This window comes from Convolutriloba macropyga, chromosome 5 (genome assembly GCF_964194025.1).
Source record: "Convolutriloba macropyga chromosome 5, txConMacr16.3, whole genome shotgun sequence".
Lineage (NCBI taxonomy): Eukaryota > Metazoa > Xenacoelomorpha > Acoela > Convolutidae > Convolutriloba > Convolutriloba macropyga.
In genome coordinates, this window is record NC_134472.1 from 76,385,748 (window position 1) to 76,401,876 (window position 16,129).

Genomic DNA, 16,129 nt, shown 5'->3' on the forward strand with positions numbered 1-16,129 from the left:
TAACTGCAAAGCAGTAGAAGTCACTCAAAGTCAATTCCAAGAAGCCAGATCGTAATAATAATCGATGGAGATGACGAAATAAAAAAATCACGATGTCCCCAATAGTAGCTGCTATCGCTTCGTGGCTCTTAAAAATGTGCATAATAAATACGTGTCACTATAAAATGTGAATAAAAAAGGAACAACGCTTTATTTCTGTCCGACTCAATGAAAGAAATTTCTGAGTCTCTTAAACATAATTTTACAAGGTTTTGCAAGAACTGGGAACCGTTGAAAATACTAAGAATGTCTACGTATCATTTCTCTGTATAAGCCCTCTGAAGTGATAAATCAAATCGAACCAACGCCCTTGTCAAACGATTTGAGTTATTATTGCGCTAATTTGGGGAATTTTGAGACGAAGACAATGTAAAGTATAAAAGCAATAAATCCAAATGGTCTTGATGATAAGTTAAACGAGATTGAATTTAGTCAGGAAAAACAATTTTTACAATTGAACACATGTCAAAAAACCTTCTTTTAGTTCAACCAAAAAATTCTTCCTAAATTAAGCCCGTAACAAGATCGGATGGTTAATTCGTAAAAAACATGAAATTTTCTTTTCACAAAATATGAATTGTTAACTTGTAAGATGAATGTTTGACTTGTAAGTTTCAATAAAAACTGAAAAACACATTTCAAAAATGAAATTTATGGTTGATCTGATATTAGGATCTGCCAGATATAGTATAGTGGGACGACATAATGAAGCATCAAACAACGACTTTACGGTGGTTTGAAATGGTTTATGGTGGTTTTCAAGATCGTTCAAAAGGTTGTTTAATTTTGATATTTTTTCTCAGAATAACAACGGAGCTCCAAAAAAAAGTTGTTCCAGAAAATCGCGTTTATTTCAGAAAGTTGAAAAAGAGAAAACGAGAAAAAGTGGATGGAATGACCCCTTTTCAGATGCTTTAGATTAGTAACGTTCAGATGTTTTTTCTTTCTTGTTTCGATGCGCAGACTGTGTACGTTCATATCTTGCGAAATTTTATTGTTTTTTTCATGAAGTATAGTGAGATTGCAATCTTGTAAGTCTAGGCGAGGAACTTGCAAGCCCTTGCAAGATAACTGTTCATAAGATGAGAAGCTATTGTATGAACATTGTAAGTTGAATGATTAAAATGCAAGAACTTGCTAAAGAACTTACAAAATTTTGGAAAGAACCTTTCAAGGCGATGCATCGCTTTGTAAGAACTTGAGAGAAACTTTCAAGTTCTTACAAGTAAACCATTCGAATTCGAACCGATATATCAAGATTTCAAAGTGACCCTTAATTTTTCACCAGTTCTGGATCCATCACGCTACCTTGTAACAATATTCTGCTTTAACTCCCACTTGAGATAACAAGTAATTTAAAAATGTGCAATAATTGAAATAAAAGTAATTAAAATCTGCTCAACAGCATTTTTATATGAACATGATATATCGAAAGCACTTGTTCACATGATTAATTTGATCTAATTACTGATTTTTTAAAACAAAAGTGCAATTCTTGACGCCATTTTTGGGAGGCGTTTTCATCAAAAACCTCTCTTGAAAAAGTATTTAATTATTACAAAAAGAGATTGTAAAATTGCGCCTAATCATCGCTGAAACACAAGCTATTATTTCAGAACTTGATCAAACTTTGTATTGCAGGAGAAAAAATTGACGTTAATTTACCGATCATGGTTCTTATAACCTACGAATTGGCTGTCGAAAATGAAGGTGTTGTAGCAATAGTTTACTTATTTAATTACTTACTTGATTATAAAATAACTCAAATCTGTTTGATAACTGACGATAACTGACATACAGAGATAACTGACGATCTTCAAATTATACACAGAAAAAGAATTAACCAACTTCTTAAAAACCATTTTCGGATGTTTTTTCAAAAATTTGAATTAAGTAACAAACATGAAGTAGTCAGTCAATACATGAAATTTATCGTGAAATAAGCAATTATCAAAAATCTTAATGTGTTGTAAGTCGAAACCAAAGGTCGCCCGTTCCGACAAAACTTTCCGTGTTTTTTTTTGAAAATTTGTTCCTTTTTAAAGATTCTGACAATTCTGTCGTTTAAAATTTGGTCGGTGGTCTCTTCTGTTAAATAATATTCCTTCAGTGTAACAACTTTTCGTGAACATTAATGCAGAATTTCTATTTCCCCCATCAAAATGTGCTTTGTTTTTGCAAAATTGAAAAATCGTTAATCTTCAGCTCGGTTTCTTGGCCTCGATATCGCCGCTTTTCCTAGTTATAACGAGTGTTTGTGTTTGTTGTGCAATTGACCTTAATTTTGGTTTGGGATGATTTTAGGTCCCAAAATGCCGCGCAACACCATGCCAAAAGATGTTTATTTTTTTTCTGCTCGGGCGGAGAAGTCCACACTGTAGTTTCTTTTAAAGATTGAAAATCCCCACTCTTTTTTTCTGGTCTATCATCAAAAATGGACAATAGTCAGACACGTATCTGAACGTAAGCAAACTTGTTTGTGTGATCTTAGAAAAAAAAACAAAATTATTTTGAGCAATACAATTGCTAACAAAGAAACAACCAAAAAGTTTTCTGTCTTGGCAGAGAAATTGAGAAAAAAAGTATAGTATCAGACATAGGCCAGACAAATTGTCTGAATTCTCTCAACTACTTAGTATTGGTATAAAAAAATAGAATTATTTTGAAGACTCCTATCTATGTGTGAGGAGTTTCATCTCTATTAAAATTACAAAGAAATTGAATTATCGCTCCAATTTGAAGACAAAATATTAAATTAATGCTATGAAGCCCTGTTGAAAGAAGAAGCACTGTGGGAAAATTGTATATTGTTAAAATAAATCAATTTGCAAAAAAGAGTCCACATATTTTGACTTAGATTTTAAAAATACGTATTCTGATAAAAAATAAGAAAATTCAGTTCTTATTGAATCTTTTCTAAAGCCTTTCAACTATGAAAACTGATATTTCAACTATGAAAACCGAAACATGCAATTTCGGTGTGAACGTAATTACAATTTGAATTTGTCACATTATTCGCAATATCAAAAAATTCATTTCTTGGATTTGTCTTTCACCTGACTATCATTTACATCGCGATTTCGCAAATGTTTGTGTATCTTTGAATCGATATGGAAGTTAATTTTGAGAGATTTTTACAAAAACGTGTTCCTCAATATTTTTCAGGGGGATATTTGTTCCTTCATTCCGTTTTTGGGACAAGTGATGGCTCTATTAGAATTGATTAAAATCACCATTTAATTAGCAGGCCAGCTTTCAATCAACAAAAAGCTCGTTTGAAAACTTGTAGAAAACGAAGATAGCAGTGCTCAATCGATTCAAAGATACGGAAACATTTGCGAAATGGCGATATAAATGATAATCATGGGAAGGGCAAAACCAAAAAGTGAATTTCTGGACAGCGCGAATAATGTGATAAATTCAAGTTGCAATTACGCTCTCACCGAAATTGCATGTGATGTTTTACAAAATTGAGTTTCCATAGTTGAAACTCTTTCGAAAAGATTCAATAAGAATTGAATTTTCTGAAATTTTATCAGAATACGTATTTTTAAAACCTAAGTCAAAATATGTGTATTGTTTTTGCAAATTGATTGATTTTAACAATACACAAATTTTCCATGGTGTTGCTTTTTTCACCAAGGCTTCATAGCATTAATTGAAAAGTCATTCATTTGATCGGCTTCACATCGCACTTTGATATTTTCTAAATGAAGATAACCAAATGATGATAAAAACTTAGTATATAAATAACGTTTCTTAATGATAAAACATAATTAATCCTCATCTTTCAAATCGTTTTCAGTTACCGTTAAAAAACCATCATTGATATAATAAAAAGATCCGAAATTTAGGTATATCAAATTCGTTATCCCCACTAATAAGAAATCTATTTTTGTGAATTGTAAAAAAATTGTTTATAGTACCCATGGTCGAATTGTGCGTTAATGATCTGATAATTAAAAAGCAGGGGTAGACGGATAAGATAGCTAAAACTGGAAAGCGTTTGATTGTGGTTGAGAATTGTCTTGATGTGTTTGATCATTGATGAGCATACGATTTATTTAGTTACAGAAAAAAACTTTTTTAAAAAAAATTGAAGCACTATTATAACTTGCTGAACAATAAGAAGGTTACCCGTAGCAGCGCTAACAAGTCTGCTAAATGAGCGAACAAATTGAAACTTTGTTCCACGGCTCACACAAGGGCGCTTTCATGAAACAAAATGTTTAATATTTTTAAATCTTGATTTATCGGTAACTCTAATCATAGCTGATTTTTTCTGAATTTTTCGGCTCATACGCAAATTCAGAAGCAAATTCAGTACTGAATCAGAAGTAAAATTCAGAAATTATCAGTACTGATTCAGACTCTGATTCATGTCAGTTTTCGCTCTGAATTCCTCTGATTCGGGGTCTGATACAGACTCTGATTCAGACTCTGATTTTTTTTTCTGAATTAGGGAAAATTCATAACAATGTTCAAGAGCCAAGCTAGGTTTAACCATACCTTTCGCTCGCAGGTCCTTAAAAAATATAAATTTATACAATATCTGTAAAAATTGAGGAAATTTATAATATAGGTTGTCGGAAATAAGTCAAGTTAAAGACTGGCTTTTTGAGATTTTCAGGTATGCTCTCTGTGGTTTTTAACCTCCTCCTTTTTCATTGCGGGCCTAAAGCGAGGTAAAAAGAACTAAAATCTGATCATGACTGATTTTTGTCTGGATGTGTCTGATCATGGCTGATTGTCGTCTGAATAGTTGTGATCATTAATGAGCACCCCAGACTGGGAGGCTTCTAATTTCAGTGAACTGTTCGAACTATGCACGGACAAGTGAGTTCTCAATTGGTGCCTACTTTGCAGAAGAGGTCAGAATCCGAGTTTACACTCTCGACTGGTCTCTTGGATTGGTATGTGAACACGAAACACTTCTCCAATCTATTCTGCCCCCGGTTCTTACAAACTATTGCCCCAAGCCACGTTACTACGTAAAAATATATACACATGCCCCTAGCGTACTGATTTGTCACGCCCACTAATCGGAATAGAATTTAGTTTTTTAGAATATAAAAAGAGGTTATTGACCTCTATTTTGATCCCTCAAACCCAATTTGGGTTCTATCCAGTTTTAGCCCAATGAAATCACCCAGACTGAGTTTTCCCAGACTTTTCCAATAGTCAACCGTGTTGATCGCAAGCAGGGGCGGTTCAGCGTGATGTTTTTTGTTTCAACGACGCGTTTCAAACACAATAATTTAAGCATCAATTTCAAATTGCGTGCTCATTAAAAGAATGTTTTTCATCGTCTGTTAGAGAACCAGAAATTCATAGACTGATTTTTGTTAGAAAAAAATGCACCCATTTTTCTGGCCTAATGCTCCTGGTTAGTTATGCTCCTAATTTCTTAATCAGGAGCATAACTAAGATTCGAAAATAACTTAGGATAGTGATAAATAATTGTTTATTATAATTCAATTGTTTTGTTGTTTTACGGGTTAAACATTGTGCAGACATATATTAACGATATATGTCTCCCTTGTTAATGTAACGTACGAAAAGCTAATTTTTTTTCGTTACGATGACGGTGCCAAGCATAAATGCTTCAAAGAATGTGATTGACCGAGAAGTTTGTGCCCCCCCCCCCCCCTCCCCAGCTTCAAATTATTTGCACCCCCCCCCCCCCCCCCGATGAACGTGCCGTATTTCTACATAATGATTTACCCTGTAATTACACGTGCTCTGTAACCGGGGGATCATAACATTCTGGGGAAGCAAGCGGAACAGATCCAATTTTTTTTAATCACAATCATTCTTCCAATCTACCAAAAACTCATGTTTCGTTATTTCAGCTCGCATTTAGTGTTCTTATGCTCCTTGTCAACTTTTACTGCCTCATGGTTCTAATTTGTGACCGGGAAGTTAGAAGAATCGAGTACTATCTGGTTAAACTACAGACTGTGACTGACTTCGCATTCGCTGGTGTCCTCGGTGTCTTCTTCAACTTGTACCAATTTGTGGTCCTGTACACTGACTACTGTGTTTATGCCGATTATGTGCGCTTGATTTATAGAATTTTGCAGAACGATTCCAGGTTTGAACTGAAACTGAAGGCTTGTTAATGTAAAAAAAATGTGCGACGGCAATAATCCGTTATAAGTTTTTTGGAATAAATGATTAAGATTGTGTCTTTTATAAGCATGAAACATGTTTTTGAAAAGCTTGTCCAACTTAAAACTTGGCTAGATAGATGAACCTTTGATGAATAAGAAAAGAAAAGGCAAGGTGTTATGAAAGAGAGCCAATTAAGAGAGCGTACGAACAGTTGGTGCACTGATTTGATTTTCACACTATTTTTGCATCTAAGCTAACTTGGTTACTTTTGTGGTTCATGCTCAGGATAGTTGAGTTTGTTTGTTTACCATAATTAGGTTGCAGCTTAAAACTTCTGGCGATAACGCAATGAATTCAAATTTGAAGGTTAATTCACAAAAAATTAAAAAAAAATTACTTTCTAAAAATGATCAAATAAAAAACCCACCCGAATTCTACCACGAAAAAAGAGCCTGAAGGAAAAAAACCCTCGAAAATATACCCCCACTTGGCTGTCAAAGAGATGTTGCATCAACCAAGCTGAATTAAATGAACTATTTATTACAACGCAATTACACAATCAACAGCAAAGATGGAAACAGTTTCTCAAAATGACATATTTGAAGTAATTGCTCGCAAAATCTCCCATTCCGTTGAAGGGGCGGAGATAAAAGTCCTAAAAAATAATCAACAAACTACATAGCTTAAAAATTTTGCAACGTTATCTGAAGCATTTTGAACCAAGATTCAATATGTTCGGGGGGAGGCAAGTGCTGCAAATATGCGGATATTTAAACTGAAATTTTTGTGCTCCCGATATTTGTAAGACAAGTCCAACTCAACTACTTTTATATAGAGAGATTGACAGAAGTGAACAAAACACCCAGTAACTTCATTTTGGGAACGCTTCCACTGCTGCATTTATTGAGGCAGATTCAAAGTTTTTAAATCGCATAGTCATTCAAGCATTGATAACATGAATTTTTCCGTCAGGGTTTATTTCCGTGGGTTTTCTTCCCTGGGGTTTTGTTTCCAATTAAAAATAGAGGGGGGGGGGGGAGTCCGTGGAGGTTTATTTCCTTGACCCGAATTTGAACTATAAAAAGATTGTTGGACAATTTATCACCTCGAAACGGTAGAAAACAGTCGGATTGAGATTCAATTTTTTGCTACATAGGCTGCCACACTTGTTGGTTTTACTTCTCCATGCTCAACTACATATTTTAGGTTACTTTTGATTGCCGATAAATGAAAATGCTGTCTCCAATTGAAACACTTTCATTAGTTGAAGTTTTTTTTTACAAACTTATTGTTTTGAAATTTATGAAGAATAGTTATGAATGAGATGTAGTTATGCAAAATGTAAACAAACATTAAAAAAAATTTCCGGAAAAATTTTTTTTTTAATTTTAACAAGCAAAAGGAAATTTAGATGCTGGTATTTGTTAATTTATGCTGAAAATCAAAAAAGGGTAGCCCCAAATCTTTTATTGACTCCGTTCAACTCATTCATGAAAAATCATTTGAAAAATCTTTGGATAGAATTTATTGTTGACAATTGTTTTAATTTCATATTTGAATATAGAGATATAGATATTTTTGATTAATCATTTTGAATGAAACCAATCAATATTTTTAGAAAACTGTGTATTCATCTGATAAAATATGCAGATGAACAATTTTTTTTGTATGGAGCAGAACCGAAAAGCAGCAAATGTCATCTATGTCAGAACAAAATGATGTACGGGACACTTTGTCAGCAAGAGTTTTTTGTGATTTTTTTTCAACATTACTTCGTATAAATTTTGCTTGATCTAAAAGAGGGAAAATTTTAAGCTGTTTATAGACTCAAATGCGCGCTCTCATGCTCACTTTGTGATAAATCGTTTTAAACTTCGTTTGACGAGAAATAAAATTATCGCTCTACGGAAGCCAAAAAAATGAAACACAAGATGAGAAGTACTTAAAATAAACATATGATCTGATCTAGAAAGGAAACGGCTGGTTCTAATCACTCATTCAATGAGACCCACACAGCCTAGCCCTCTCATAGCCACTTTAGAGTAAAGATGACGAATCTTGCCGCCGAGTGTGGGCCTTAATAAAGCCTAAATTGCTAGCAACTTCACGCGGCCGGCCACTCGAAATTACCCTAGCCGGTAAAAATTTACGTGACAGGTCCGAGCGACCACACTTCTTGCGGAGATAACTTAGTTAGGTCGCATATTTATGATAGGCCAGAAATGTCCATGGAAAAGTTTTTCCGCTCCTTTGAAAAAATTATGCTCGACCTTCTTTGTCTCTGAAGTTCCAGTTCCCTGAAATTCCAGTCGTTTCTAGTTAAACTGTAAACGTGAATACAGCTCTTGGAATATAACTGAAGAGTCTTTTTAGGAACAAGAAAATTTTAGGTGTTAGTTTGTGTCGTCGGTTTTTCTAAATTGATGAGTCCGGCACTATTAAAAGTTAGATTGTAAAGGACAGTTAATGAGAGCAAGCATTAAATAGCCAGGATATTGCCCAAAACGCTGCTCTTAAAGAACCAGCGTTCTGTTTCAAACAAGCGGTTGCAAACCGAAAACACCAGAAATAGGCACAGTTCAGATCTACCAAGCCAAATGTTATTTCGATAAGCAAACCAAATATAAGTTTTGAGACGCAAGACAAGACATAAATTTGGTCCATTTTGTGCTAAACAGTCGTAACTCTGAAAACACATCCATTTGTCTAAGCTAGCTAAATTGAAAAAAAGCGTTCCTGAACTATCCTACTAAAACTATTGGAAATCGACTTCAAATATTCAACTAATAAATTATGATGTTCAACTTACAAAGATAATAATAAGCGTAGTTGGTTCAGAGCAACAAAGTTATTGAAATAAACAAAGCTAAATTTAGCTGAGAAGATTAAAAATCTTGTTCAAGCTCTCTGATTTAGGCTACAGCTTTAAGTTATCTGATAGTAAATTTTGTCAACTTTTGGCAATTTGAAGTACGTACATTTTAAAATACCTCAAAAATAAGGTTTATTTCCGAGAATTTCGAACCCGCTAAAATTTTTGGTCAGCCTTAGGACTCTCACTGTGAATCATGCTGGCATGATTAGATTCCTGTCCTAATCTTTCTCATCGATAATGGTTATTAAGTTTGAGAGTCTTTTTCATCTCTGAATCTAATTCACCGTCTTGATTTATTAATCTGATATCTCGTATAAGTTTCTAAATTCTTTTGCAAAGTTTATTTTCTTATTCTCTCATTCTGGAGATATTTATAGTTTAAGAAAATTGAAAAAGATTAAATTTTATAGTTTAAATAGAAGTTTTAAAAAAAGATTTTTTTGAGCCTAGGAAAATTCATAACCTATAACTTATATTTCCAGCTTCCCTTTTGGGAAAGTCGGGATCTTTGAACTTCTAACCAAGTTTTTAAAATGTCGGCTAACTTCACTATACAAGATCAGGGGCTAAGGGGAGGTGTAACGGGGTTAATGGGAGAAATTTTAGATTTCACCCCCAAAAAATAGCCCCCCCCCCAAAAGATGTAAGATTATGGTGGTAAATTAAGTGGGTAAAACGATGTGAGATAAGGGAATTAATGGGGGTAATGATGAGTAAGGGGGGAATTGTTAGATTTTACCCCCAAATTACCATCCAAAAGACCTCCGTTTAGAAGACTATTATAAATAGTATGGGAAGTGTTATCGTTATCTTTATTGTTTCGTGATATCCCATAAACATCTGTGGGTAAAGTGGATCAATGACGCTTTTCAGTATAATATGATTTCATAAAAATTTTCTATTTAAATTGGCTAAAAATAGGTCCCAAGTCAACTCCATTCCTATGACGAAAACCAAACTTATTTCTAAAAATTTCAGACTTGTGATTTTTCAAATCAATATTCCAAGATTGTTACATCTTAGAAAAATCTTGTGAACTCATTCGTAGGGTCGTTCGTAATCGGGAACCATTACGCAACTGGGCTTGTACATAAGGTGTAAGAGATAGATTGGAAAAAATAATGTGTATTTCCATATCGGTAAAAAATGCTTTTTGGTGAAAGGCAGTCAATAGTTCGTCAATGATTAAATTTAATCCATCTGTAATATTTTCTTCTGATTATTGTTCAGAAATGACACATTAAAGTTTGTCAAAAATCAATTATTGAGCTTTCAATAGCAGTTCAAAATGTTTGTATACAGAATTGCGTCACCCTTTCTCGCCGTTGACTGTTTCTTGGTAATGGACGACAGGGTACAACGAATAATAAAATTTTTCCGATTCCTCACCAGCAGAACATTTATCAGCTTCTTCCACTACTCCAGCTGTCTCTGTATCATGGGTATGGCAATAGAACGATACATCCAGATATGCCGACCTCTGGAAGCCGACACTATTTTGAGTCGAAAAAACCGAATGATAGCTTATTCTGTAATCACGTTTGTAGCTCTCTTTCTGCCTTCTATCCTTCTACTCAATGATATTCAGCTTCACTATTTTGGAAGTTTTTTAGTCCATCGCACAATTCAAAGTCCTGACGCACAATTCAAAGAATTTTCATTAAATAAACAAAAAAACTAGACCTAGTCCGGACTATGAGTGAATTGGGAAAGACATTTACAAAAAAAATCATATGCAAAAAATCCAAAAAATCCAAAAAAAACCACTAGCGAGAAAGCGAATTTTTGTTCAAACACCTCTTTCTCACTCTACTTCAAAATCAGAGCAAAAAAAATTCACGCCAGTCGCTTTTTCGCTCCATTTCCTGTTTCGGCGTGACCAAAATCACTACTCCAATTTGACTTCAAAAATCATAAAAATGTGTGAACAGATCTTAAGAAAAACATAGCCGGAAGAATTCCGGAAACGACTCGAAGGAGAAAATTGCCCATACTTAAGAAAAGACAACTAGAACAACTATTGAGAACCCTGAAAGTCCACAAATGCCATAAAATTTTAAGGAAGAGTAGAAACGGCATTCAAAAACAAATTGAAAAAAAACTAGAAAAATTTAATGACTTTTTTTCAATAGTACAAGGAAACATAAAGGCGAAAAAAAGCTCCTTTGCAATTAAAGCAATAAAAAGCTCGCAAAACAATGGGCAAGCGATAAAAGACTAAGAAACTTGCCTAAGATTAAAAAAAAAGAAAAACTGCAAAAAATAAGAAAAAAGGCTTTAAATTTCTCAATTTTTCTGTCAATTTTCCTAACAAAAAAATGATTTATACCAACACAGCTTTAGTCAATTGGTAACTCAATACTCCTTAAGAAAAACACTTCTATCCAAATCCCACTGAAAGCGTTAAAACAAAAAAAACAGGCAAAGAATCATTAAATTTAGTCTAAAAGTCATCAAAACCGATCAAAAACCACCAAATTAGCATTAAACTCAAATTAACTAGTTGAAACCTTCAATTCCTATCAACCCAAGTCTAAAACTAGTACAGTATCATAATCAAACCTCATAACCATCAAAAGTTGCAAAAAACTGCTTTTAAAAGCCGCATGTGAACAAAAAATTTTTGCTCGCTTTGAAAATTTTTTTTCACACATCAGTTTCTCGCTCTCTCAAAAACAGCGGTATGAAAAAAAACCACTCTGTTTTTGCTCCACTCTTCACTTTAGTTCAGCATCAAAATCACTCCAAAATGTTTTCATGCGTTTCATTTCCCGCTTCAAAAATCACTCCAATAAAGTAGGACTTTCTTTTAATTAATACTCCCCTTCGAGTCGTAAAAAGACAGCGCCCCAATACAATTCAAATTCTTTGAATCGTAAAAAATGAGACAATTTGTTTTGAGAAACGAACTCGCACACAGTATTTTAAGAGAAAACAGAAAAAGTCCACAAAGTTGCACCTTGCACCTCAACCCGATTTTGTGGGCCAAAAAATAATGAACCGTGTCAAGAAAAAATTGCCCATGATCAGACATTCCAAGATAAGCATGGTTGAAATTAGGCAAAATTAGGCGAAATATAAGCCATATTGTGTTCACGAAGCGGCGCTAAGCATTGTGTTCACGATTCAACATCCCAGTCAGTGAGAAATTGTTTGACCGAGATTTGGCGAACAAAGTTAAACAAAATTAGCGCTAATTTTTTCTTCATGAACCCAATTTAAGAAACAATTATTTAAATAAACAAGGCGAATCGTGATAATGTGCACAGCACATTATGTTCCGACCCCCCCCCCCCCAACCACTTCGAACGCCCTCCACGCATACATGATTGTGTGTGTGTGTGTGTGTGTGTGTTTGGGTATGTGTGTGTTTTTGTGTATGTATGTTTTTTTTTGGGGGGGGGGGATGATATTTAGTACTTTGGGGACACCGACTTTTTTCCCAACAATATAACTTCTGTTGACTTCTATAGATTGAGATGAGCAAAAAATTCTTTGTCGCTGCAATTTTTGACTTGGCGCGAAATCATCAGCAGCAAAACAACTCTGCCAAAAATCACAACTTTTTTGATGATTTGAACGCACGTTTGATTTCTGCAAACACAATACAATTTACTCCCATTTTAATTATCACCATCAGAATGAGGTCAAAGCTATTATTGCAACCATCAGTTTTGGAACCAATCTATCCCCCCCAGCAAAGTGGGTATGTAAATTTGGGTCTTTCCCAATATAGCCCCCACCAGCTTAGTTGTCAGATAACCTATAGCCCCCATCATGGTAATTATACCATAATGGGGGCTAAAATTTCATGGGGGTCTATAATGGGAACGACCCGTAACTTTTACGCCACCCCACGCCTACATGCTAATGTTTTGCACAGTAATACTCTGCATCACAACACATGAATTGTAAAACGTAGTAATAAGAAACAAGGTACGGAGGGCGGGGGAAATAGATCCCATAATTCTCCCCCCATATCTAAAAGATAGACCGACACATTTTTTTATAAATTTTTAGTTGAAACAGGCTCAATAATGGGGTCTTACCCATTATAACCCCCCCCCAGTTTAGTGGTTATATAACTTATAACCCCCAGTCATGGTAAATATACCATAATGGGGAGCTATAATTGCAGGGGGTTATAATGTGAAAGACCATTTATTGAATAGGTTTCAACTACATATGAACTAAAGTTGTGCAGATCTATATTTCGATCTTTCCCATTATATCCCCCATGAAATTTTAGCCCCCATTATTGTATAATTACTATGACTGGGGGGGGCTATAGGTTATCTGACCACTAAGTTGAGGTGGGGGGGTCCTATAATTGGAAGACCCCTGTTTTTTAGACAAGGGGAAAAAATTATGGGATCTGTTCTGCTCCGCCGCCCCCTATTTTTTTTTCATTACTACCATTTACAATTCAAGAGTCCTGATGCAGCGTATCACTGTGCAAAACAACAGCACGTAGGCGTGGGGCGGCGTAAAAATAGATACCCACTTTGTTGGGGGATAGACTAGATCCAAATCTGCTAGTTCTTGAAATTTAAATTTAGAAAGGTTTTGTCAATCTGATTTGGTGTTTTCGAACTTTATTGTTCAAAAACCCCAAATCAGGGTGACATAACTTTTTTAAATTTAACTTTCTAAAGCCTTTTAATAATTTTTTAATAACCTTAACTGGCAAAAACCAAAAATTTTGTTTTTGCCTTTTCCAGACAGAAATTAGAAATTTTTGAATCTATTCTGTTTCGAAGGTTTTACGAAATTGGTATCATTCTACCCTAGGCGCAGTGAATATTTTTACACGGTAATTTGCTATCCAAAAACCGAAAATCTAAAACCAACATCAGAAATACACTTTGACACCACGAAAATGTCAATATGATAACTAAAAAAATATATTACCTGATCAGGGATTTTTCAAAAAAAACTTATATAATCTATTTCAAAGGGCTTTTCAATGATATGACACATGCTTTTATCGGAAAAGTGAAAAAAAACTGTAAAAGTGAACAAAAACGCCAGAATGATCACAAAATTTTGGAGCTCGATAACTCCCTGTAAAAAATGAATTTCGAAAAAATCTTTTTAATTCTATAATCTACGCTGGACAGGCTTTTTAATGATACCACTCATAAGTTTCTACGATGAATATATCGATCGGCGAAAATTCACTGAACAAAAAAAAAAACCCATTTGAGTATATAGTTCCTCCCCCCCATATGATGGGGTCGGAACAACAAATTTTTGACAAATAAAATGATGTTTAACATTTCAAAATTCCATCACTTCTCATTATACCAAAAAAATTCCTTGTTTGTTTTTATTTTGTTTTTTTTTGCGCATTTTATCCTATCTTTTATGAAGGCGTGGTCAATTGCGGTGTACTTTTTGCATTGCGAGTCGTTTGACTCCAAATTTATGGTGCAAATTCCCAGTCATCTGGAAGTGAAACCTATAAACCAATCTTAATACATGTATTGTTAACTAACCCATATGAACAACACATATTTTAAAATTAATTGCGATTTTTGAAACATAAAAGCGAGAAAACGTCAGCAGAGTTCAGAAAATTGACATCAAATCTCCTGTTTTCAACGTGAGTACATTTAGAAGATTTTAAAAAATTGCATTCTCCACCCATAAAGAAATTCAATTTCACTCTTTTGATAATTGCAGTTTTTATGTAACCAGATTGCGGAAAATTTCTGAAATTAATGTAATATATTTCTAACTTTAGTTTTAGGAGATTAAATTTTGTATCAGATCAAAATTTCTCCATCTAATTGTCCACCTACACTGTGTATTTTAATTACACAAAAATAGTAAAAGTACTTACAAAGCTACGCTTTGAATTAATCAGCTAAAATATAAATAGGTTTCACGTGAGTTTTTCTTGCGAATGGTAGCAAGTAGATGTCCCAAAATCTTAAGTGTTGTTCACGAGACAAGCACCCCCAGCAAAATTCGCTTAGGGTCAAAGAACTTGTATTGTGGCGCTGAGCAGCGTAGTCTCTAGCCATTACAGGGGTGAAAGAGAATTATGTGAATCATCAGAAATGTTTTCTACTCTAGAAAAGGCGTTGCAAATAATTAACTTGGAATTGTAAATCATGAATACATGAAACAGCACTATACTGATACTTCATGATCCAAATTTTGCCATTTTGCCTTAAATTATGGACTGCATGAAACGGAATTCCCTTTCAGAAGCAAAACTTAAAATGTCTCAGTAAAAAGATTGGGCCAATTTTCAATAATATTCAATTTAACAAATGAGAGATTTCGTTCTAGGAAAGCTTAGAACAAAAAATCTTCGCTAGGCTTGATACTTGTAAATCTGTTCATTCTTTTTTTTGCAATCACCTTAAAAATTCACATCCATTTTTCAAAAATTAGCGAATAAAGGTAACTAATTTGACTCTGGGCAAAGTGACTCTGCATAGCGAACACCGCAATTCAACAGCGCCACTACAACAGAAATTTGTCGGATGGCTATATATAAAGAGATGAATATCAACCCGTAATTGAGCAAAATTTTAATGGTCGAGCCAAACTTTTAGACAAAATTTTAGAGACGAAATTGAGGGCAGCAATTTTAGTACTAGTTTTACTTGTTAAATTAAAAAATCGCGCCAATTTTGTTCATGGCCAATTTCTTGTAAAAGCTGATATTGTCAAAGACTGGCTTTTCATTAATCTCGGCTTCAACTAGTGTAACGATTTATAAAAGGGCAAATAACTTGAACCGAAAAGCTAACAACTGAAGAAAGGAAAGCTAGCTACTAAAAGGCAAAAAAAAATGAAAGACGAAATTTTCATTGAAAACTTGAGATTGAGTACAAAAAGGTATTAGTTTTTAGTAACAAAACACCACAATTAAAAAGTCTCCAAAAAGCCGTTCACATATTTCATCATTAGCGGTCAAAACAGACCCCCTAATTTAGTTCAATTTCTCCCGTTTTTAGACCTGTCGATTTCATTATGGGAAACTTGAGCTACACTTACACTTATCCGTCAGTGGTGTTGCCCACAAAGCGTATTAAAGCGATACTGTGGACAAGACTTACGATACAAAATGGCCTACACCAATAA

The 16,129-nt window shown here is 34.2% G+C and overlaps 1 protein-coding gene across 1 annotated transcript; it reads left to right on the forward strand.

Annotated features, from left to right (window-relative positions):
* The first annotated feature begins 1,615 nt into the window (after window positions 1–1,615).
* Window positions 1,616–16,129, forward strand: LOC142340503 (uncharacterized). Its single transcript, XM_075391077.1, has 5 exons — window positions 1,616–1,749; window positions 4,849–4,952; window positions 5,892–6,133; window positions 10,331–10,567; window positions 16,003–16,129. The coding sequence occupies exons 1-5, from the start codon at window positions 1,710–1,712 to the stop codon at window positions 16,127–16,129; spliced, it is 750 nt and encodes a 249-aa protein (XP_075247192.1). The 5' UTR covers window positions 1,616–1,709.